Here is a 22433-nt window from a genome sequence, read left to right on the forward strand (position 1 = left end):
TATTTTTTTATTCATCCACTCGATACCAAACTTAATGCAAATTTTTATTAAGAGAACAAATTAACGCGAAAAAGAACAATAATTTCATTTTTGGGGAGTAAGCAAGTTTGTATACTCGTGTCGATTCAAATATCGATTTCTCATTCAATTAACCGGAATACGTAGTGTACAAGTATCGCACATTTCAATAATATAGTCACGTCGAAAAAACGAATTCCTTATTTATTTTAATAATAACGAAAGGACGAACCGATCCGAGCTCAAATGCCATCGAATGCCAATTAAAACTCGATTCGTATCTATATTTCATTTGATCCACACTCGTTCTTCCACTCTTACTCATCGAGAAATCACGAATCTCGTTTCAAAGGGTTCCCTTAGCATAGAAATTGCGTTTCCTTAATGAACGTTCGAGGTCGTCGACGCTCGTGACGTTCCCATCGACTGATCGAAACGGAGCGATCGAGAGGGGGAGGGTGTCCGCGGTAGGTGTCGCGAAAGGGGTCATCGCCGGCGTCGCGTTATTAATTCGCCCCGGTAGTCCCAATTAAGACGGTGGCTCACGTTCTGCCTGTAATTATCATAGTAACAGCGTCGTTCCTAGCGGCAGCGCATCACCGAGCCCGCAGCGTCCCAGCCCTCCTCCCGGTCCCGTGGCATTAATTAGTACAATCTCCGTACGTGCCAGCATCGTCCACGCTGATATCTCCCTTTCGCGTTTCTACGTTACGTTTCACGTTCCATTCCCATGCCCGACCAACGCGCCACCAACCGCAACCGGCGGTGATGGCTTTTCACGCCGACTGCCCGCTCCAAGACGACCGTGCGGACGTCGGACAGATCCGAATCGCGGCCATTCGCATGGCAGACCCACTGGCCAAACTCGGTGGATCGAAATATGCTATACGCGCGTTCAGAATCCTTTTTGGACAGCGTTCATCGATCATCTTTATTAATTCGATTCGAAAAGCTGGCATTCTATTCAATTTCTAGAAATTCCTCTGGAAATAACCTCAACAATCGTTACACGTGCGGTTCATTAACATTAACCGCCTCCGGCGAGTAGCGTTCGCTTCTGACGCGGATCGTTACGGATCGTCCATCCAGCTAACATAAATCCCCGTCGCGATTTTTATGTTAATCCTCCGCCTTTTCACCGAATATACTCGCACGCAAACGGCGCGTTAACGAACAGGACCACGTTCCACTTTCTCCTCTCGACGTCCACTTTCTCGCACTTCACGCTATATATACGTGTCCCAGGATCCGCTCCATCGCCTCCATGCCGCGCAAACGTAATAACGGTCGGCGAGGAGGAACGGTCCCTTTCTCTCTCTCTCCCTCGGCGATTTACGCCGCGTCATCTCGCGTCACGGGACACGAAGCGTCGATACAAATCGGCGATTTATCACGTAGATTGTTACCGGATAAGTATCTCTCTCCTCCGCGACGGATCCTCGCGCGGAGCCCGTAGCCGTAGACGCCCGATGAATCGTAATGCGATGTGTCCCGCCGCGCTGGTCCGCGACGCGGCCGCCTCGCTTCTTCGCGTGTACGTGCAGCGGCGCGGCGCGCGTACGAGCGCGTAATTGATATATCCATATACGCGGAGGCACCTATGATCTCCTCGGGCCCGGTGGTGCCGCGATCGATCTGTATTCATAGGTCGTGCGGCATAAAATATACTCGGCATGTCCATGAATCAGATAACTGTCACAGCTCGTACGCCGATGTCTCAATCAACCGCTCGAGCTCGTTCCTCGCCCTCGCGCGCCTCGACCAACGCGCTCCACCGTCCCCGACCGCCTTCTTCTTCTCATCGTTTCTTTGACATCGATTTTTTCCCCCCTCCTTCTATTTTTATTCCACCGTGTTTCGAGCGGATCTCGCTCGTCTCTTTGAGAGAGCAGCCTGGGGAGGGGGAGACCGGATTTACGTTTGGATTTCGAAATATTTTTGAACGCGCGTCCGATACAGAGGAATTAGAAATAGATCTACACGTGGTGGTATAAAGGTTGAAGGTGAGGAAGAAAGATCAATTGGTTCGATGAGCGTCGTAAATCACGTTGTGGATCGAGGCTCGGATAATTTCTTTGAGAATTAAGAAAGCTTAAAAAAAGGAGAGAGAGAGAGAGAGAGAGAAAGATTGCGCAAGGAGGGAATGATTATGAAATTTGGAAAAGTCATAGGGTACGGTGGAGGTTCGTTCGACCGGCACAAGGAGTGCCAAATAATTTCGAGGAATGAAGACGCGGGGGACCCTCTTTTACGATGCTCCTATTAATACCTTCTATTTTGACTCGGTCGAAATAAGTGGCAATCCGACGCTTCATCGTTGACGAGCGGCGTCAGGTGTCGAAAAATACGCGTTCCTCTTTGACACGCTCGTCGTTTCGCGCCCCGTTTTCCCAAGTTCGCGTAAACAATTATCGAAATCACTCGTTCGATTCAACGTCTTCTCCCACGCTTTCGAAGAGAGAGAGAGAGAGAGAGAGAGATTTCGAGGAATCCGGAGATCCGAGCCGTTAATCCGAACAAATTCGGTATCCTCTGGTCCCTTCGACTCGTGTTCCTCCTCGTGCGCCGTGATGACGATAGGTCGGTATTTTCGTCTCCGCTGCCTTCGGTTCTTGGCGACGTGTCTTGCGTCATCGTGGATACAAGAATTTCACAAAAGTAGACTCTCTCTTTCACGTCGATTCCTTCGTCGTGCCACGAGTTCCACTTCTCCCGTGTTACGCAATTTGGAATTTTTCGATCCAATGTATATAATAAGCGAGTAATCTGTGATCTGCGACAGTAGAGAGGAAGGTAGAGAGAGAAACCGCGGATTTCTTCCATTTCTCCGATATACTCGTACGCTTTTCGCTATTAACAATAATCTCCTTCGTCCCAAGATCTTTATTTTATTCCCTGAAAAGCATCCCGTCGAAATGTTCTGCCGTACTTGAAATCGCCACAAAAATCAAGTAACCGACCCTTCCAAGGTTTCAAACTCGCACTTTTTAACGTTGGCGTTCAAACGGATCTTCTCTTCTTCTCGTCCCGTTTCCTCGCCTCCTCGAAGATAATCGAACCGCGGCGATCTTCCTCCGTCCGAATAAGGAATAGCCGCGGCGCGGCTAGCAAAGCGTAACAAGGCCGTCCAAACGTCGTTTAGCGAAAACGGGCGCGTCGCACTAAATTATCCCCGTCGCTCGGCTCATTTGTAAGACAAACTCCTGCGAGGCTCGCCGTTGGCCCGATTTTCGTTTCGTACCAGAGGGACATCACTTCTCTCTCTCTCTTTCTCTCTCTCAGCCATCTCATCGCGCCTCATCTCTCCCACAATCGCCGATTAATCTCCCGGTTAAGCAGATTCTCGGATTAACAAGCTGTGCGCCTGTCGTCCGCTTCATACAACCTCCGGCCGCGAGGAAATCGGCCGAGACGATCTTTAAAGCGCGTGGAGGAGGGGGAGGAACGGTGCGGCGGCGGAAGAGGGCTGGCCACGGCGTAAAAAACGGGGGTGGGAGTCTGGAGAATCGGGAAAGAGGGAGGGAGAGGGTGACGAGCTGCATTTCATCGCCGAAAATAGTCGGGGAATCGGTGAGGAAGAGAGCCGTGGCGAAGTCGCGCTCGGTATAACCGGACTGGAGGACCCTGTTCTCGAGGAACGAGAATAAGCGTGTTTTGGTGCGTTGACCCCTTCCGTGATTTCCATCTAAGCGCGAGGGAAATTCTTTCCTGAGCGTGGAGCATCGTGTTTCTCGCTACGACGCGCGATCCTTCTTATTTTCCTTTTTTTTTTATTTAATTTTTATTAAGTTCGGATCGTAATTTGAATAAAATCGGAATTGGAATTACGCGAGGGATTACGTGAAACGGGAGTCGGAGGAGATGCTTCTTTCTTTTGATATGAAAGTAAAGAAGAAAAGAAAAAGCGTTCCGAATTTGGGATCTCGTAATCTCGTAAAATTTGGATTCCATGGTTAAGTAAATGGGAAAGAGATATATCGGTATTCGTAACCGTTGGAACGGTTTCGTGGATAACGGTTTTGGATAATCGAATTAGAATGGTTGTCGATGGGAAAAAATACATCGCGCGATGATGAATGAAGGAAGCGCTTTGTATATGTGTGTGTGTATGTGTTTTTTTTTATAGCGTTTGAATCTAAAATACATCGGAGGGTCGAGTTTATTTCACGAGTTTGATGCGTGGAAAACCGCGTAAAAATCCAACGAACGTTTATTGCAAATATTACATCATATAGAAACATGGGATATTAAATTTTCCACTTAACGGCATTCACTCTTTATATCGTTTGTTTTTTGCGTGACATTCACGATGTGTTTTGAAAAATGAAATGTATGTATAGGTATGCGTGCGCATGTATCGGGCAGGCATGATTTAACTCCTTTCATATATCACATTCGCTAATATCGATAAATAAATCGCGGCTTTAACGGGCCAATATTTTGTCATACTCTAACGACACTGCTCGCAATTTACCTCAAAATAATGCAGAAAACGCTATTACATTTTCCACATTAAATCCCCTCCCTTTTTTTTCTTTTTATACATAATCCTGTCGCAAAACGAATCGAACATCGTTTCGAAAACATCTTTTATTCTTTAGTCATTATTTCTTAAGATACAAGATCTCTCCCTCGAAAATAATTCTCGAAACGATTCAAAAAATTTCAACAATTGATAAAGAGAAGGAGGGGAAAAAAAGGAGAAAAGACGAATAACTAAGAGGTCTAAGAGAAAAATCCAATTCCAAAATTAGACGAACCCTCCACGACAATGAAACGTGACACCCACCAAAATCACCCTACAAAACGCTTCTTCTCTTTTCCTCCTTCCCCGACACTCTCCCATCTCTCCCTGGCCACTCGACACGTTTGCGTACCAGTGTGACAGCAAATAAATGTCTCGGTATCCGGTATACACGATTCTACCTACACGCCAAGGTGCAGAAGGTCGAACGTGGCGCGTTTCGTTCGAAGAGTTCGAAGCGTATCCGCGCCGCTGGAGCGAGCAGCCACCGAGACAGCGTGAAGAGGAGCGAAGAAAGGGAAGTGGAGGAGGAGGAGGAGGAGAAGGAGGCTCATCCGAACAGGGTCCTCGCTTCGTTCGACGGGATGGGAATAAGGAGTTTATTTTCGGTGGCCATATGCGCGGTTTATTTCGACAATCCGTGGCGGTCACCCTCCAAATAGAGATAGAGCCTCCTTCGGTTCAAACGTATTTTTCGATGCCTCCCTCCTTTTTTCTTTTTTTTTTTTTTTTTCTTCTGTCATCCTCCACACGCGAGTCGATCCCCGGATAAAAAAAATGACGGCACGCAGTCCCGTGACATTAATTGCTACCTGCCTACCTGTCTGAATTATCGCGTTATCGTAGCGTTTAAGGCTCGTCCGTCTCTCGTTATCCGTCCCACCGCTTTCGTGGGATTTCGTATGCAGTTTTGCTAATGATCACGTGTACGACCGCCTCATTAGTTCTCGATCACGATTATCACCGCCGTTACATTCTCCTTATTATTTTCCTCGACGAATCAACCTATGCGCACACAAAGCTTGCCTTAAACCTTTAAACTCTCTTCACCAGACCTACCCTCTTCCGCTCGATTTTAAACCTTTTTTACACACGTAGTATACATACATATATATATACTCTTACATCATTACTTACGACGAGAGAGTAATAGCCGCGTGTAATTAACCATTGTTTCTCACTGGGAGGCTCGATGAAAAAAAAAAGAAAAAAAATAAAGACTTTCGCTTCGCTCGAGATACCGTTATCGGCGGAACGAAGCGTGGCACCGAGACAGAGAGGAGGCTGTTTCGAAGGCAGCAGTCACTTGCTCGGCGTAGGGACCGCGTGTTTTGACCGTGTCCGCTCCTCCTCTAGAAATAGCGTATAGTCAGGCCGACGTGAGACTCGGCTTATTCTTGACCCATCGGCTAAGTATAGATCGCGACAGCTCGAAAGAAAGAAGCCAACCAGAGGAAGAGGTGAGGGACGAGGGGACGCGTACGTGTTTTCTGCCTTTGCTGCCGGGATGCCAGGGGGTGGAGAGAGCCTGGGAGAGGGGGGGATGAGGAGGATCGTCCGCGTCTTCCGATGCTCCAACGTTGATGGAGCGAGAAACGGCGTAAACGTATAATTGGCTGCACTTAAATCTCTATAACGCGGCAGTAAAAATGCAGGGCGCGCCGCGTAAATCAACACGAGGACGATATGGACCTTTCCCTCCCCTCTCCCCTCTCTCCCTTTGCTCGTAAACGCGTCGCGGAGGACGGAAACAAGCATGCACGCGTGCACCCGCGCATGCAACGCGAACAATTTTCGCGACTTTCCCCTCCATGGAATTTATCGCCGCGTTATATTTCGTTTTTTTTTTTTTTTTTGACTCTCGTCTGGCCGAGTTTAATCTCTCCTATGCCTCCGTTGCTCGGAGGAGAGGACACTTGTTACCACTCCGTCCGACGTGATCACGAGTATTTTTCTCGATGAGAATCAAGAATCATTTTTCAATATCCATTCGTTGGGAAATTGGAAATTAATCTTTTAACGATATAGATTTTACGAAAAATCTGTTTGGAGTCGAATTCGAGTATTGATCCCTCCGTAATTAATTAATTATCTTCGTATAATTCAATCGCGGAAGAATAATTCCAGAATTCGTTCTCGAGAGAAAGGTTATCGGTATCTCTTCTAGAGCCGCTTCCAGTTTCGTCGTCTTCCGGTTTCTTGCTCTCGAGTGAAGTAGGTTCGTTTTTCGATGGGATTAGTGTCTCTCTCTCTCTTTCTTTCGGGGAAATGAGAAATTCCTGACGAGCATGAGCCAAGGAGCTTCTTCGACCGATACGTCAGGGCATGGTAACGGCGGCGTACGATCGGCCACGCTACATTAACTCGATTCACCGAGTAAATTAACTGCAATCAGGGGGACGGTCCGCTGGCCGTTCCGTTATTCCGCTAGCCGACCGTTCCGCGCGCCTCTAGACCGCTCTATTCTGCCTCCGCCTGCCATTATGGGCCGTGGAACAACAGCGGTCGCAGCAGAGAAGAAGGACCTAACGTCGTTTTTTGCGACCGCAAACATCCTCTCTCTCTCTCTCTCTCTCTCTCTCTTTTGTTTATTTCGACGAAAACAAGCATTTCTCTTAGATCGAGAGAGAGAGAGAGGAGAGAGAGAGAGAAACGGATGACGCCGAGACTTCTGGCTCCTTGTGAACCGAACCGTGATCACGCTCGAGGCGATGACGTGATTTCTTGATCGTTATTGCTCGATTGTACGAGCTTACTCTTCCCATTCCACCTTCGCGTCTCGCCGATTCATCGCGTGCCGAGATTTTTCGATCCTCGAAGAAGAGGACTCCGACAATGGATCGCCGATCCATAATCCAAGAAGATCGGATTTAAGAAGGGGGAAAAATTGCAAACATTTGAATCCACCGATGATATGATAGAAAACGATTTGAAAACTTGAGCCGTTTGAAAACAATCGAAACGAATCGAAACAAATCTTTCGTCTTCATGGATCGCGGGACGTTTTAAAAAAACGCAAAAACAAAGAAAAAAGGAAAAACAATCCCCCGTCATCCTTAATTGAACATTCCAGCGCACCCCTCGTCCATTATTCCGGTCGATGGGACGTATCCCGCCACCGTCAGATCGGGAATCTCGTCGGGAATCGAAATCGAATGGCAGGTGGTCGACGGAGCTTGATCGAAGTCGATCGCTTTTCCCTCCAGATTCTCCCTATCCCTGTCCCACGAAATCGGCGGGAAGGCCACGATTTCCATCGATCTCCCACCGTCTTCGTTCCTACCACGGACGTACAAATTTTTCGTCGTCCCCCCAACCCCTTCCCCCCGTACGAATTCAAAGTTAATCTCGGCCACGGGGCCGCCTCTTCTCGAGAGGGGTGGGTCGGCGCCCCCGGGCGACCTGTCATCGTGAAACCCATGGGAGCTCACCCATGATCTCTCTGTTACGATAGAACCTTGGGAACCGGAGCCTTGGGCACCACGATAAGGCTCGGTCATTTATAATCCGTCCGCGTAAGTAGCCTGTTCTCCTTCCGCGGCAGCAGAGAGAGAAAGAGAGGAAGAGAGAGGGAGGGGGGGGGGAGGGAAAGGTATAAAGGGAACTTCCTCGAAACTTCCGCCGGTTGAAAACGAGGAGATCGGCCGTACGGCACGCCAGGTGAATTTCGATTCATCGAGATTGCAGTCGTTCGATTCGACTTCCGGCGTGCTATTTTTAGATACGCGGTTTAAGTATGGATCTAACGTCTGATCAGGAAGGTTTCGTTCTACTTACTCTCTGCTCTTGGAGGAAGCAAATAATTTACGGAGTTAATTATGGAATCGAATCGAATCGAGTTGGAATTTCGAATAATTCTCGGTTATACTTTGAAAAAAATGAATTATCGGATTCATTGTTGAAATTTTGTCCATCTCTAGTTCACGTACGAGTTCCAACGAGTCTCTGATCAGGCAGAAATTCTATTTACCCCTTGAATGCGATATTCTATCTTCCCTATCTAATTCGCCGTTCCTTTCTTATAAACTGTTTAATTTACCGTACGATATTCGGATATGTTCAACGAAATTTATAACACACGATGACTGAGTTTCGTAAAAAAGAAAAAAAAAATATTCTTATCCCTTCCTCCGTCAGGCGTCAATTTCACGCTTTTCCGCCGGCTTTCGACGAGAGTTCATCATCAGCTCCGGTTCTTAATTAATGCGAAGAATGGTTCTGACGGAAAAAAAAAAGAGAGAGAAGTGAAGTGAGGGGGGGAGGCACGTTTAGTCAGGGAGAAATACCTGGAAATGGCTCCGGCTCCCGATAATTTATAAAAATGATATTTGCCTCGGGAAAGCGTGACCCGTAAGCCGTCTTAATATCTCTCATTACCGTCTCGCTTCTCCTAGGTCCCCGGTGACCGTGCAATTAAAAAGCTAAGATTGATAAATGACGGGGAATTAATGCGGCCAAGGGGGATGAAAGCGAGGGGGATGGGAGCCGGGCTGGGATCGGGGCTGGAAACGTTTAAGGGGGCCGGCGAAAGAGGGACAGGGTGATTGCGGGTGGCTTAATGGTGTTTGTATGCATGGGAACCGACCTATAGGGGGGCAGAAGGGGGAGGATGAGGTGGTTATCGTCCTTCGCTCTGTTTCGCGCCAGAAAATCGGGACGTGGTTTAAAGTGCTCGAAAAATCTCACCCTCGATAATAATGCGTCTCGATGATTCGAAAGGGAGGGAGGGGGGGGACGTTGTGATTTATCGTTTTTATCCTCTCTTCTGTTTTTTTTTTCTTTTTTCTTTCTCTCGATAGTTTTAAATACACCGCTCGTTCAAGCTTCGGTTTAGAATTAGCAGGAGATTAACGAGATTTGATTTTGATCGCAGGTGACGCGAGTAACGCGAGTATCGGCAGTGGCGAGGGCACCGGCGAGGAAGACGACGATTCGTCGGGTAAGAAGAATCAGAAGAAGAGGGGTATCTTCCCCAAAGTGGCGACCAACATCCTCAGGGCGTGGCTGTTTCAACACCTCACGGTAAGTGTTAACATTTCCACAAGTGTCTTTCGTCACCGTGTCTCTCGATCCCGACGACAGTTAGTTTGTCCACGAGTCTGTTTATTCCGAAACGACGAAGAGCTTTTGCGCTCTTCGGATGCAAATGTACGTCTTTTTTCTTATTGCAAGACAAGACAAGATATCGTTACGAATACGAATGAACACGCGGGGCAAACGATAGGAAAATTCGTCGAGTCCTAATCCTAAATATTTGGCAACGATTATTCACTTATCAAGGCCCGCTTAAAACCCGGGGAGCGAAGATAAACGACGCGACGAAACGGCGTGGCAAAAAGAAACATTTCCTAAATTGCTTTTACCCCGGCGTCGGAGTTAAGCTCGAGGAACGAAGGGAAAAAGAAAGCGGAGGCGAAGATGGAAAAACGCGTTCGGAGGGACGTACTAATCTCCTAATGCCAAGATAAGGAGCGGTGGCCGCAGTATGGGTGCCTCTCCTCTCCTCTTTGTAACCCTGCTGCTGTCCCCGACTCTCCTTGCCCATCTAATGATTCACGAGTAATCTGAGCCGTAAAAAGCGCAACGCGATTAAAGGGAGAGCACTTGAAAGGGAGAAGAATGTAGCGCATTTTTGTTCTCGTTCGGGAAAACGTTATCTTTTCAAAAAAAAAAAAAAAATACCCAAAAGCCCACTACTCACTATCTTCTAGTACAAATTTTAACGCAATTGTCATTTTCGACTCGCTGTGACATCGATCCATCCAACAGATCCGACGCACGGCCGAGAGAATCACCCCGTACATTGTCCCTCGCGCTCACGGATCACCCCATAGATTTCGAGTGTGATCAGGTTACCTTGCGAGAGCGGTAATCATATTGCAGCTCGGTTAATGCCATTACCGCACGAGGAGGGGAGGATCTGGGGGAAGGGAGGGAGGAGGGGGTCGGCAGCCACCCTGGAAACCACCCCGCAACCAGCGCGCCGCCCCGTCACCCCGCTCACCCGCTTTCTCCACGCTTCTCCACCGCCGGCTTCGGCAACCTTCCCCTCTTCCCCTCATCCCAACAACGTGTATTGGATATGACGTCGGGGATAGTGGGTTCATGGTTTAATGCATATACGCTGTTTGCGCGATGACGATATCGCGCTCGTGAAAAGACGAGCTTTGGGCGCACCCGATAGATAGAGCGGCTCTTCCTCTTGGTTAATCGCCTTCTCCTCCTTGGTTAACGCCGCGACGCTTGAAAGGATTTTAATGTAACTCGAGAATACGTGTCCCCGTGTTGATATCGGTGATATCGGCTCGATTCGATTCCACGCCGAAATCTTCCATCGCGAAATTTTATTATACCGTGTTGATCATCTACGTCGGGATGATTATCGATAAGGACGATAAGTACGAGTGGGCACGAGTGGCGATCCAAAATCTCGTTATCGTATTATTTGGAATGGATATATATATATAGGTTGAATATAGATTGAACGCGTAGTGTAGCGATATTGCAGTTTAGAAAAGGAGCGTTAATTGTAACAGTTGGAAATGAGAGTAATTAGTTATCGACCGGAGGAATATTAAAATTTATCACTTTCTCCACGATTCTTTCTTCTCGAATCACTCCTCGAAAGAAGTTTTTAAATCTTGATCTAGATTTTGCTAGATCATGTATTATAATCAGGCGTAAAAAATTTTCGTATCGACGAATTCGATTCATGTATCGATTGCAGATAAATCGTATCAAAGTAGAGATGTATTCTTTGGTAAAATTGGTGACGGAGGATCGTGCTGTTGCGAGGTATTCATTGCCAGAAATTAAAACGGTTTTTCGTGACGGTCGCACCGCTCAGACATTCGTCTCAGCGTTATTACGAGCGATTAAGCGAGACTATACCGCGAACCAGAATTCATTCGGCGCGGTGGATACATATTACGGCTTAAAAGAGTAACTGACTCGAGCCAAGTGTGTATTCACTCGAGTGCCAGCTCTCTTAAAGACCTCCTTCCGACATCCCCCTTTTTCCACCAAACGAATTACGGCCTCAACAGTCTTGATTTAGCGTCCTAATCTTTCTCTCGCGATGACTTACGGCCCCACCAACAAGGGCTAACGTTTTCCCCCTTTCCACCCCGCGAGACCGTTTCGCCTGTAATTATCGCGGAACAGATGTCTGAAACGGGTGCGGCTCAATCACGATGTAACCAGCTTCTAGCCGATTTCCATCATTCCCTTATATTTTTATTCGAAATTATTCCATATTTTCGAATGCCTTTGGATGGATTTTTGAAGATAAACGAAGAATACTCGCGTTAAAAATATATATATATACATTTTTTCAAAAATTCGTTTTCGCATTATAAGTTCGTTAATTCTTAAGAGAACTTCTTATTTCTCAATAATTTCTTCCACATCTTCTGTAACTGTAATCTGTAATTCATTAATCTACGTATAACTTCTAACTATTTCAATAACTCGAGAAGAAGAGAAAAAAACCTGTTAATAATCTCACGATACGATTATACCAGCCATGCCCGTTCCCTTTGCACGGTATTCGTCTCCTTTGATGGAACGTCGGCCGAAACCTCTTCTCCTTTTTCCTCTCGTCTACGAGCACGACACGCTTTTTACCTCTATGCAAAACTATGTATGTGGCCCGCGTACCATCCTATCTCACCCTTCGCCTCTCGCTCTTTTTCTTTCGGCGCACGTCAATGCGGAACGCGAGCCGGGGATTGGCGTTGGCTCTCTCGAACGAGGACAGGTTATTGGCGAGCACCGACGAATTCCTTGGCGCGGGTCGCCGCGATTTCGAAATGTTTCGGGGTGAAACGGCGTGGTCGGTGGCCGGCTAAGATCTGGAATTCCCGATGGAAACGATGGATCCCTCGAGTTTCGCTTTCACCGTGATAAATTTATACCATCGCGACCGACTTGGTACGTTCAATTTCCCTTGATTTATCATTATTATATATATATAGTCTAACGCGATTCATTGTCTCGATCGTATTAGACACTCGACACATTTGACAATCGTAAACGTTTATTTGTCGATGATAATTGACGCTCAATGTTTCTTGCTTTCTGAAGAGGTAACGGAGAGTAACGGTTTCGTATACAGCGGCGAAACGCGAAAAATTTAGCGGGAAAATTGGTGAAAGTCGGTTTGGAAAATAGAAGTCCGTTTGAAGAAAGAAAGGAATCGCGAGAACGATGATTTATCCTTCCCCCGGAAGAAGAAAATGAACAATTTAGACGTCTCTAAAGGTGGGTAGGAATGGACGGACGTTAATTCGATACAAAGATGTTGAAACGGCGGAGGACGTCGTAACGACGTCAGAGTAGCGAATCGTTCCGGTTGTTCCGGGACGAGAGAGGTCGAGAGGCGACGTCTTTCTCCGTTGTTCGCCAGTTCTCACCGCTTTCGCTCCTTCTCTCTCTCTCTTTCTCTCTCCCTCTCCCTCTCCCTCTCCCTCTTGGCTGTCATTTTGAAAGCCATCCCGACGGCCGCCCCTCACCGGCCCGTCCGTACGTCTGTCCGACCAGCCAGCGTACCAACCGACCGACCGACCGACCAACCAACCAACCAACCAACCAACCAACCAACCAACTCTGCGACCCTCCCCAAGTTTAATTAGACGGAAGAGGAGCATACATCATGGTCGACTCCGTGTCCCGACCTTCCACGCCAGCCAACTTGGGCTTTCCAGAATTGTGGCCACCGACCTACTATGCCACTACTCTCCTCGTCTCTTCTCTTCGTTTTCCTTCCTTCGCCACACCGTTGCTCCGGGACAACACGATGTTTCAAACGGCTCCACTCTTCCCCGGAATTGTCCTCCTTTTAGGATTCCGTCTGTGCCCTCTTCCCCCCTCCACGTCTATGTGTACGCGCGTCGCGTTGCGAATTATTCTTCCAGTCGAGGACGCAGCCAGTTCTAATTCCGCACTCCTTGATATCGGATCAGGATATCTCCGAATTTTCCCCCCTCTCTTCTTTCCTTTCGTATCGAGACAGCCAAGATTTCGAGGAAAGGATAGAAATTCATTACGAAAGTTTGCTACGAGCAGTGGGTAACAATCGCGCATGGCGATAATGCGGAAGCGGAGATGGGAAAAGAAGAGATCGAAGATGGAGTCGACACACACACACAGATATATATATATATATATATATATATATAATCCATTTTAATTTACTCGGAAGATATATCCGTCTAGCTTGCAGTTTTCCACGACCTCGCTTTCTCTCTTTCTCTCTCCCTCCTCCTCTTTTCTACCTCCGCCTTTCTACGTCCGCCGGTTCCACGATCCTTCTTCCTTCTGCTTCGCCGTCGCCCTTATCCCTATACAGCCGGAGGAGCGCCTTCTTATATCAATGGAAGCATTTCGCGAAATTACATTTGCCAGTTCCGCGCACTCCTCGCCGTTTCACGTATCGAGTGGCGCCTCGAAATCTCCTCTCTCCTACCTTACCGGTCAAATAAATTTCTTTGGGAACGAGGTTTCCCAGTTTTCGTGCTTCGGACCCTTCTCTCGCTCGGTCTATGAATGTTTGAACGGGAGGAGTGTTTCTCGAGAGGGATGAAAAATGCTCGTTTAATCCCGCACGATTAATTCCAACATTTAGCCTCGTTTCGAGTCGAAATTCGAGGGAAAGATAAATTCGATCGACGTGCATACATATACATGTATATATGTATATAGAAAGAGAGGGAGAAACGAAAACGCGAATGTGATTCTTATTCCGTGTTTCGTGTTGTAACACGAGAACGGAGCATAGTCGTGGCAATCAATAAGCCATCTAAGGCAGGTAATGCTGCCTACGGTACAAACCGCAAACCGGCAATGCCATTATCCGCGCATGCACACGTACGCACACGTACACACGTGTACCTCCATACCGAAGGCCACAAGCTGAGAGATGCAGTTTCATCAAGATCGATAATGAACCGCGTTTCATTTAGCGTATTGCTCGCTGCCATTCCAATATATCTTGCCGCGATCTTTAATTCATCCGTATCGCGCGGGGCGATCGGATCGGGACGCAGCGTGAAGCTGCGAACAAAAAGGGGAGATCGATCTGACGCGTGGCTGCATTCTTCCACGTTCCATTTTACTCGCTGTAAAACGAGTCCATAATCCCTGCCTTTTTATCCGACCGATCGAATTGCAAATCCGTCATTTCGCTTCCAACATCCTTCTTTCACTCTGCGTCTACGCCTTTTAACCCTTTGCGTTCCGCGCTATTTTAGAATCTTCGTTCCGATCCCTCTTCCGATCCCCCGATTTTCAAATATCAAATGTGATTTTTCCTTATTTTAATATCCGAAACCGAATCGTTTCTCCTTCGTTGCAATTTGATTTTACGTAGGACGTACGTAAGCGATCTATCTATCGAGCTTGACCGACAAAATTCGTTTCGAAAAAAAAGGAAAATACTCTACACGTTTCTCGTACGAAAGTGTCAAACTATGAAATGTTGTATCGAAAGGATTCCAATTCAAGAGAGAATTAGAGAGATTCGAGTATCAACATCCATCCAAGATCGCATCCCCGTGGTCACGAGGCCACAATCTTTTCTTCCTTAACCCTCCCCCGCATCAACGTTATTCCCCATTCAGAGGGAAAACAAATTCAGACTCACCTTTCCAAACGATCAAACTTGACGATCGTTCTCGAAAATCGAGGGAACGGATTTCCTCGTTCGCGGGGATTCCGCTCCTGCACGTCGTCGACATCCCCATCGTCGGCAGTTGTCGACGAGTCTCGAAACGTTTTCACGAAACGGCGCCCCCGGAAAGACGTCGGGGAGGACGGCCTTAGCCCCGGATATTTTAAACAATTTGCATAGACAATGATAGCGGCCGTTTTTTCGCCCATAAAGGGGCTCTCGACGGCACTCGAGTCGACTGCCACGACCCGCCAGCTGGCTGACTGCTCGCCTCCTGCCCCCGCCGCCCCTACCCCATCCCCCTCCACTACCCAGACCGTTTTATGCCGCCATAACCGTAGCGCGGCATGGCCCACTTAGATCTCCTATCTCGCCGTGGTGTCCGCGTGTACACCGGCTGATATCTATTGTCCTCTCTAACTCCACCACCCCTGGACCTCCACCGTTTTCAACCGACCCGCTTCCTTGCCGTCCTTGCCGATCGCTAGGTCAAGGTCTCGCCGCGAATCCGCTCGTTGGACCAACGAAAGGCGCCTCGCTACACCACCTCGTTTCACCTTTTAGGAAGGGGACCGGGGAGGGGGTTGGACAATTGTTCGGCGGCGAAGGAACGAGATTCTTCGACCGTTGTCACCCTATCGGCTCGAAAAGGACGTGGAGGAGACGTTTGCATACATCGACCGGCAGTTTTCCGCTCGAACAAATCCTCGCGGCGCGTTCCGCCTTCCTTTTACCGCGGTCGGGAAGTCGAAGTGCCTCTCTCGTTTAACCCCTCCCCAACCGGTGTTCCTTTATTCCAACGTGTCCCGCCATCGTTTTACGATCCGAGTACGTATCGGGGGGATTTTTTTCACCGTGGAACGAGATTTAAGCTTTTTTTGGGGGCTTCGTTTCTTCGAGTGGAATTTAAAATTGATTTTCGCTCCCTTCTGGAATATTTTGATCGATTCGCGGTAATCGTGTTATCGTTATCGACTGATTATTAACAGGTACGTTGTTAAATACACGTGGCTGATTATATCAAAGAGTTTTCTTCGATATTTATGAAAGCGTAATTTTTGATCGATTATTTTTCACGAATTTGAAATGTTGAAGCTCGTTTCAAAATCCAGAATTTCAAGCCGTATATATGTGTATATCCTTTAACCCGTTACCTCAAAGCGAGGAAAATACATAGGGTATTAAAGGGGTCAAACAAGACGACGTAATTTCCTCTGTCTCCGTGTTGGTAGACCGGTCAAAGGGACGTTTCCGTGTCCTCCCGGTTGTCCTTCCATCGTCTGGCTTCCAGGTATCCCTCCAACCACGTCCCTCGTCCCTACGGTCAACCTACAACCTTCAACCTCCTCCTCGGTTGGCCCCGGGGTACGGCAACCCCTTCTGCCTTTTGGTTCGTGCTCACTGGCGCCGCCTCGCCTCGCATTTGAATATAATACTTGGCCCTCGTCGAGCGGCCATCCCGGGTACCGAAGCGAACTGTAATTATGTTGATGCGCGGCCATTGTTGCGTCCATCCTGGACGCCCGGCTGAATGCCGAATCTCCTTCTTTCCCTCTTTGGAAAGGCCCCCGCTCTCGCCCACGCCGCCTCTATGGCGAGAGAAACCGAGACGATTATTCTTCTTCTATGCAGTTACTTGCTACGTCCTTTCTACCGAAATTGGAAGACGACGAAGCTGGAAAGTTGGACATAGTCTCGCTTACATATATATATATATTTTTTCACGCAAATTTCGATCTTTGTTTCGATCGATTTTCTCCCTTTCGAAAGGTATTTTTAAACGGAATAAAAATGAAAATATAATTTGCGTGAAACGATGATTCAAAAGCTAGCAGCGTGAAAACTAATCCGGCTGCAAGGCTTCTCGATTGGTAACGATCGATCTTCCAATTTCAAACTGAAACTACTGATCCCCGTGCGAAATTAATTGCGAGCCCAGTTTTCCGGGAGATTAACCGTCCGAGCTACGAAACGGCGGTCGTCGTGTGTCCGGCGAGGGGATGATTAAAAAAGGAAAAAAAAGAAAGGAAAGAAAAGAAAAAAGGAGGAAAATTCTTAAGAGGCGGAGCGGATAATTGCAAAAACTGTACGCGGTTAGCGTGCGCGCAACGACGTGTATCGGCCGTGGAGAGGAACGGTGCATCCCGGGCGAGTACCGGGTTCAGTGTCGAGAGCCGGCATCCCCGTCTAGGCGAAGGGGGTGGCGCGCGCGGACCCAGGATTAGACTGTCGCCCCACGACAGGGTAAGCCCCTATTTTTGCGAAATTTATCGCCGTTAATCCCTCACCCTCCTCGCCCTCTCTGCCTTCTCTCCATCGTGGCCGTTGTTCTCGTTGTCCTCTCTCCCTCCGCTTTCTCCCTTTCCCTCTTTCTCCTCGCCTCCTCCTCCTCCTCCATCTTCGCCCTGCACCATCACGCCGCCGTTGCAGATCCCACCCGGTTGTCGATATGAAAAATAATAAAATGCCGCGTCTTTATAGTCGCAGAGGCGCGCCCTTTTCCCTTTCCACCCTCCCCAACCTCTTTCAGCCGAGCGCCGGACTAGACTCGTCGACGGGTAATCCCGGCCGGGATTTAAAACATTCGTATCTTGAATATGCATTCATAGGTTTAAAGCTGGCACTCGCGTATATCCCGTGGCCGGGGCGGGGCGCGCGAAGGGGCGAGGAGAGAAAGTGGTGAGCGCGTATCGGTGGAGATGTGGATGTTGCGCGTCTAGGTCCTTAGGCGCGTTAAGCGGCGAGCAGAGCCCCGGTATTATCCTCGGCCACTCATTAGCCTTTCTGCTCCTACTTGTCGCTTGACGTAATCTCGCGTCCATCCGACCAGGCTTAACTTTGACGCAGCGCCACTTCCGGGGCCCTATCACCTCCGTCGAGGCCGTATCCCTCTCGAGCCTCGTGATGCTCGTTAGGCTCCAAGCGCATACGAGGCGTGCACTTTTCAGGCGACACACGAGGAGGATTCCTCGCCCGTCCGTCTTATCAGATCCCACGCGAATGAAACACAGCGGCGGACAGCCGGGGAAATGAGTTATTCTCTCGATCGCGGCCGATCCCAGCCTTGCTTTCTCGCTTGTCCGATCCGCGACGCGATTCCTCGCAACGATGATGGCTCTTCCCATTCGATCGAGCTCTGATTCGAGATCAGAGGCGTCGTGAATCCCGTCGGGGAGATTGGACGGGCGTTCTCGTTACAGTTTAAATTAATCCAATTATGCATGGCGGAGAGAGGCAAAGGCGAGGAATCCAGACCCCCCGTTTCGCCGCTCTCCTCCTTTCCTCGCCTCCTCTCTCGGACTTTAAAGGTTTAAGCCGAATAATGGACGTGTAAGGTCCGCGCGCCGTCATCCATATGCAAAACGTGGCCCGCGGCGGCAAGGATTAGTCACGGCGATTTCGAAAGGATCCGAAAGCACGTCGAAATTTACGCGGCGACGCTCTCTCTTCCTCCGCGACACCTTGCGGATTCGGCGTTGATCCTCGTTACGCTCCATTCGATCCCGTATCGAGGCAATTGTGTGCGAGTCCATCTCTCTCCCTCCCCTCCCTCCTCGAAACAGGATTCGTTCTCGCTCCTGCTTCCATCCGCCCGAGGAGGATACCAAACGATATTAAACGCGTGTACACGCGCACTCCGTTTCGTCAGCATCCAAACCTCGATTACCTCGGTTAAGAGGACTCGCTTAATAACCGCTTAACGTCCCGCACTTATCGCGACACCGAAATCGTGCAGCCGCGGCCGGGTCTCGTGGGAGCGCGGCGGTGGATTTATGGGCAAGAGCCACGCTGCCCGTGAACTAGGCTGAGTTCCACGGATAAAACGTGCCTCCTCCTTCGAGAACGCCTCCAATTTTCTCTCTCTCGAGCATGTCGTTAATGATCCTTCTACGAATGGCGATCCATTAGAGAGAGAGCCGACTTATCCGCGATTCCCCGTAGACCTCTAAATCCCTCATACCTGTCCCAACTCTGAAAAATATCTCGATCCTATGCTCGCCTGCGATTCATCTGGAGCGTGTCTAGCGTGGCTTTCGTCGGCCACGAGATCGAGAGCATCGCATTAAGGAGGAGCGTGGTCGATATTCTTTCAGAACTTCATTTCGAAGCTGTGTACGATCGCTCAATTTTTGCCTCCTTTTTTCCTAAACTCCACAATCTCGCGTCCTTAGTCGCGATCCTTGCACACACGATGGGCGGACGTTTACGCGCGGAATTCATCGAGCCGTTAACAAAGTATCATCGAGTTGTTTCCGATCGGTGCAATAATAAAGGCGGGGCAGCAAAACACATCGGAAACACCGATATATAAATTATTTACAGGCGGGTAGCGAATTATAGCGGAAGGGGAGGCAAACGTGGCGGAATTTCTATCGCAATTAACGAAATGTTAATTAATAATTGGCACGTGGCCGTTGACCCGTCGCGAGCGCGCCAAATGGCCGACGAAGCCGAGGCTCCGCGTTCGAGGAACGAGAACCTTTCCCTCTGCTCGTTCGGCGCGGGGAAAGAGAAGTTTCTTTCCCTCGAATCCCGACGAACGCGTGCCGACTCGGCGAACGAGGTGACGCTCGAGCGAAGCGAGCGGAGAGCTCGCGATTTTTGCGGCAACCTTTGCAGCCGGCGCGCGCGCGCACACGCACGCACACACACACGCCGTCATCGCGATTGGACGGTTAACGAACCAGCGAGGCGAACGAATCGCCGTCCCGATTCTCCACGCGGTTTCTCCTCGCGTTTCTCGCGCGCGAGCATCCTCCTTTTATCGGATTGGGCGTCCGCAGGGGACGGGGGGCGAGGGGGAGAGAGTCGCTTTACCGGGTGAACAGGGCTCACAGTGGATCCGGATTTCACGGTCTTCAGGCGGTATCGTTCGTCGCCTCTTCCTTTTTCTCTCCTCTCCCCGCCGTTTCTTTCGCCGTTCTTCACCGCTTCTCGGAGCCGAGGCCGTTTCGCGCTCTCCGCTCCATCCTTCCGCCGGCATATTTTACGCGCACGCTTGGATATGTTTGTAGCCGCTGGAAATGATTCGAGGGAGAGCGAGAGAGAGGTTTTTGCGTTCAACGCAGCCCGCTCGACGTGGGTAAAACTCCTCGACGAGACCCAAGTTTTATTATCCGCGTGCGGACGCTTCTACTGTTTACGCCACACGTGCGTCACGATGTTCACCGCGGATCGATCGTCAATTCCGAGATTCCTTTCGATCGTTTCATCGATCCCGAAAGAGTGCAGCGAGGAAAATTTATCCTTTCGACTTTCCACTTTGCGACCACCTCGAGCCGATCCTCGAGCGACGAGAAAAAAAGAAGGAAAAGAAAAGAGAAACGAATCGGAATCGTGATCGACACGCGCGTTGTATCGCGAATCCCCGGGATCCATTAACGTGTATTACACGGAGGAGAAAGTTGGAATTCGCGCGGATACAGGAAGGGTGGTCGAGCGTAGACGTGGAAACACGGGGTTCCTCGAAATGGGAGTTAACCGGTCCGCAAGACGCTTCAATTGCTGGAAGCCGGGGCGAGGAGGCGGGACGCCTCTCTCTCTCTCTCGCGCGCGCGGCGCGTCCCGCTCGACCATCCTTTAATTCAGGTTGACAGGTGAATTCCACTCCCACCCCACCTCCTCCCCCTGGCCCACGACGCCGCCTATCCCTCGGGGTAAGATAGATCCGTTCCCGGGATTTCCTACGGGATCCGGCGGATCTTATATCACCGACGGCCATCTCTATATAAGCAATCCCGCCGCCCCTCGTCCCGGCCTCATCCGAATTGCCGGTAGCGCTGGCATTCGATCTGCTGGGAATCCAGAAACATTTCCTCTCCGGCTAATGCGCCGGAATTACGCAATTCTGGCTGCGCCTTGCTCCTCTTTTATCGCAGAGACGGAAAATCCCCGCGCGATGGAAATTGGAACGTATCGATCACGCGCACGCCCTTCTTGTTCTCCTCCTTTCTCTCTCTTTCTTTCCTTTCCTTCCCTCTCCTCCTTCTTCTTCTTTTTCTTTTCTCGCTTCGAGCGTTTTAACGGGTTAAAGTTAACAGTTTCCCATTTATCCTCTCTCTGGATTCGCTCTCGGAAAGAAGATATCGAATCTGTGTAATTTCTGCCGTTCGCTTTTCCGTTTAATGGGAAGATAGGTGGCGTACGGGAGAGAATTCGGGAATCTACTAAACTCGCGCGAGTATCATACGATTTGAGATACTCGTTTCTTTCTCTCGTCTTCCCCGGCAACGACGATTGTTGCGACGAAGATTTCCCGAGTTCGAAACAGTTATAATAATAATAATACAGATGGAATCTCCGCGGTACGACTACCGCCCCTCGATCGTCCTGGACGTCGGATCGCGTTAATCGCGCAGATCTCGGGATTCCTCAACCCGGGTGCATGCTAATTGGAGAAAAATCGACTTTCTCCGTGCCGCTCGGGCGGGCGATCGTTGCTCGGATCGGCGGTGGAGAGAACACGGCCAGATAGGGATCGGCTTTCGCTCCTCGTGAGCGTGAGCGGTAGGTAAAGGTACGCGTACACCTACCTGGCCGTGGCTGCTAACCGTGGCGGGGAAACGAGGAGTAACGATTTTACAAAGTGCCTATCTCGACGCGAGCCCTCAACCCTCCCTCCGTGCTCGCCGGCTCCCTCATTCGCTTTTTCCTCTCCGCACGCACGATTATGCCGGCGCATTATCCGCGTACGTGCGTCGCGAGTACGTGTGGCCTCGCCGCGCTGAGTGTAAGTACTTCTTCTTCTTCTTCTTCTTCTCCTCCTCCTCCTTCTTCTTCTTTTTCTTCTTGCTCAGAATGCGCGCTTTCTGCCCTCTCCCATAGTCGCTCTTTCCCGCTTTTTCTCACGAGAGAAATGCCCGTCGTCCGGTGGGTCCACGGACGAACGGACAGGGGGAGGAGGCAGGGACGTGGTTGGCCAGGCAAAGAACCATTAGTCATGATTAGGCCGTTGACATTGACGCCGTGGCTCGGCTCTGGACGCGAGCCTGTGGCTTCGCAGCCGCAGATCGAGTCCTTTGATACACGCGAGCCGGCTCCGCAATCTTCCAACCTTATCTTCCGCCTATCTGCCAGCGACGCTCGAAGCCTCTATGATTTACCGCGCGTTATTCGGCGTTCGCGGAACTGAATCCGCTCTTTGTCCACCCAGAGTGGACATCCGGAAGGAGGGACGAGTTGCTACTCGCGAATCTTTCGAAGATCGTCATCTCAACACCT

General features: G+C 49.5%; 1 protein-coding gene across 8 annotated transcripts in view; it reads left to right on the plus strand.

Annotated features, from left to right (window-relative positions):
* Nucleotides 1–22433, plus strand: part of LOC107994307 (homeobox protein homothorax) — a 483716-nt gene that overhangs the window by 308183 nt on the left and 153100 nt on the right. For all 8 annotated transcript variants that reach the window (XM_062074850.1, XM_062074849.1, XM_062074848.1 and 5 more), the window contains one exon: nt 9417–9565. In XM_062074850.1, coding sequence (XP_061930834.1) covers nt 9417–9565 — 149 coding nt within the window. The remainder of the gene's footprint in view (nt 1–9416; nt 9566–22433) is intronic.

This window comes from Apis cerana, linkage group LG5, assembly GCF_029169275.1.
Source record: "Apis cerana isolate GH-2021 linkage group LG5, AcerK_1.0, whole genome shotgun sequence".
In the NCBI taxonomy this organism is placed as follows: domain Eukaryota; kingdom Metazoa; phylum Arthropoda; class Insecta; order Hymenoptera; family Apidae; genus Apis; species Apis cerana.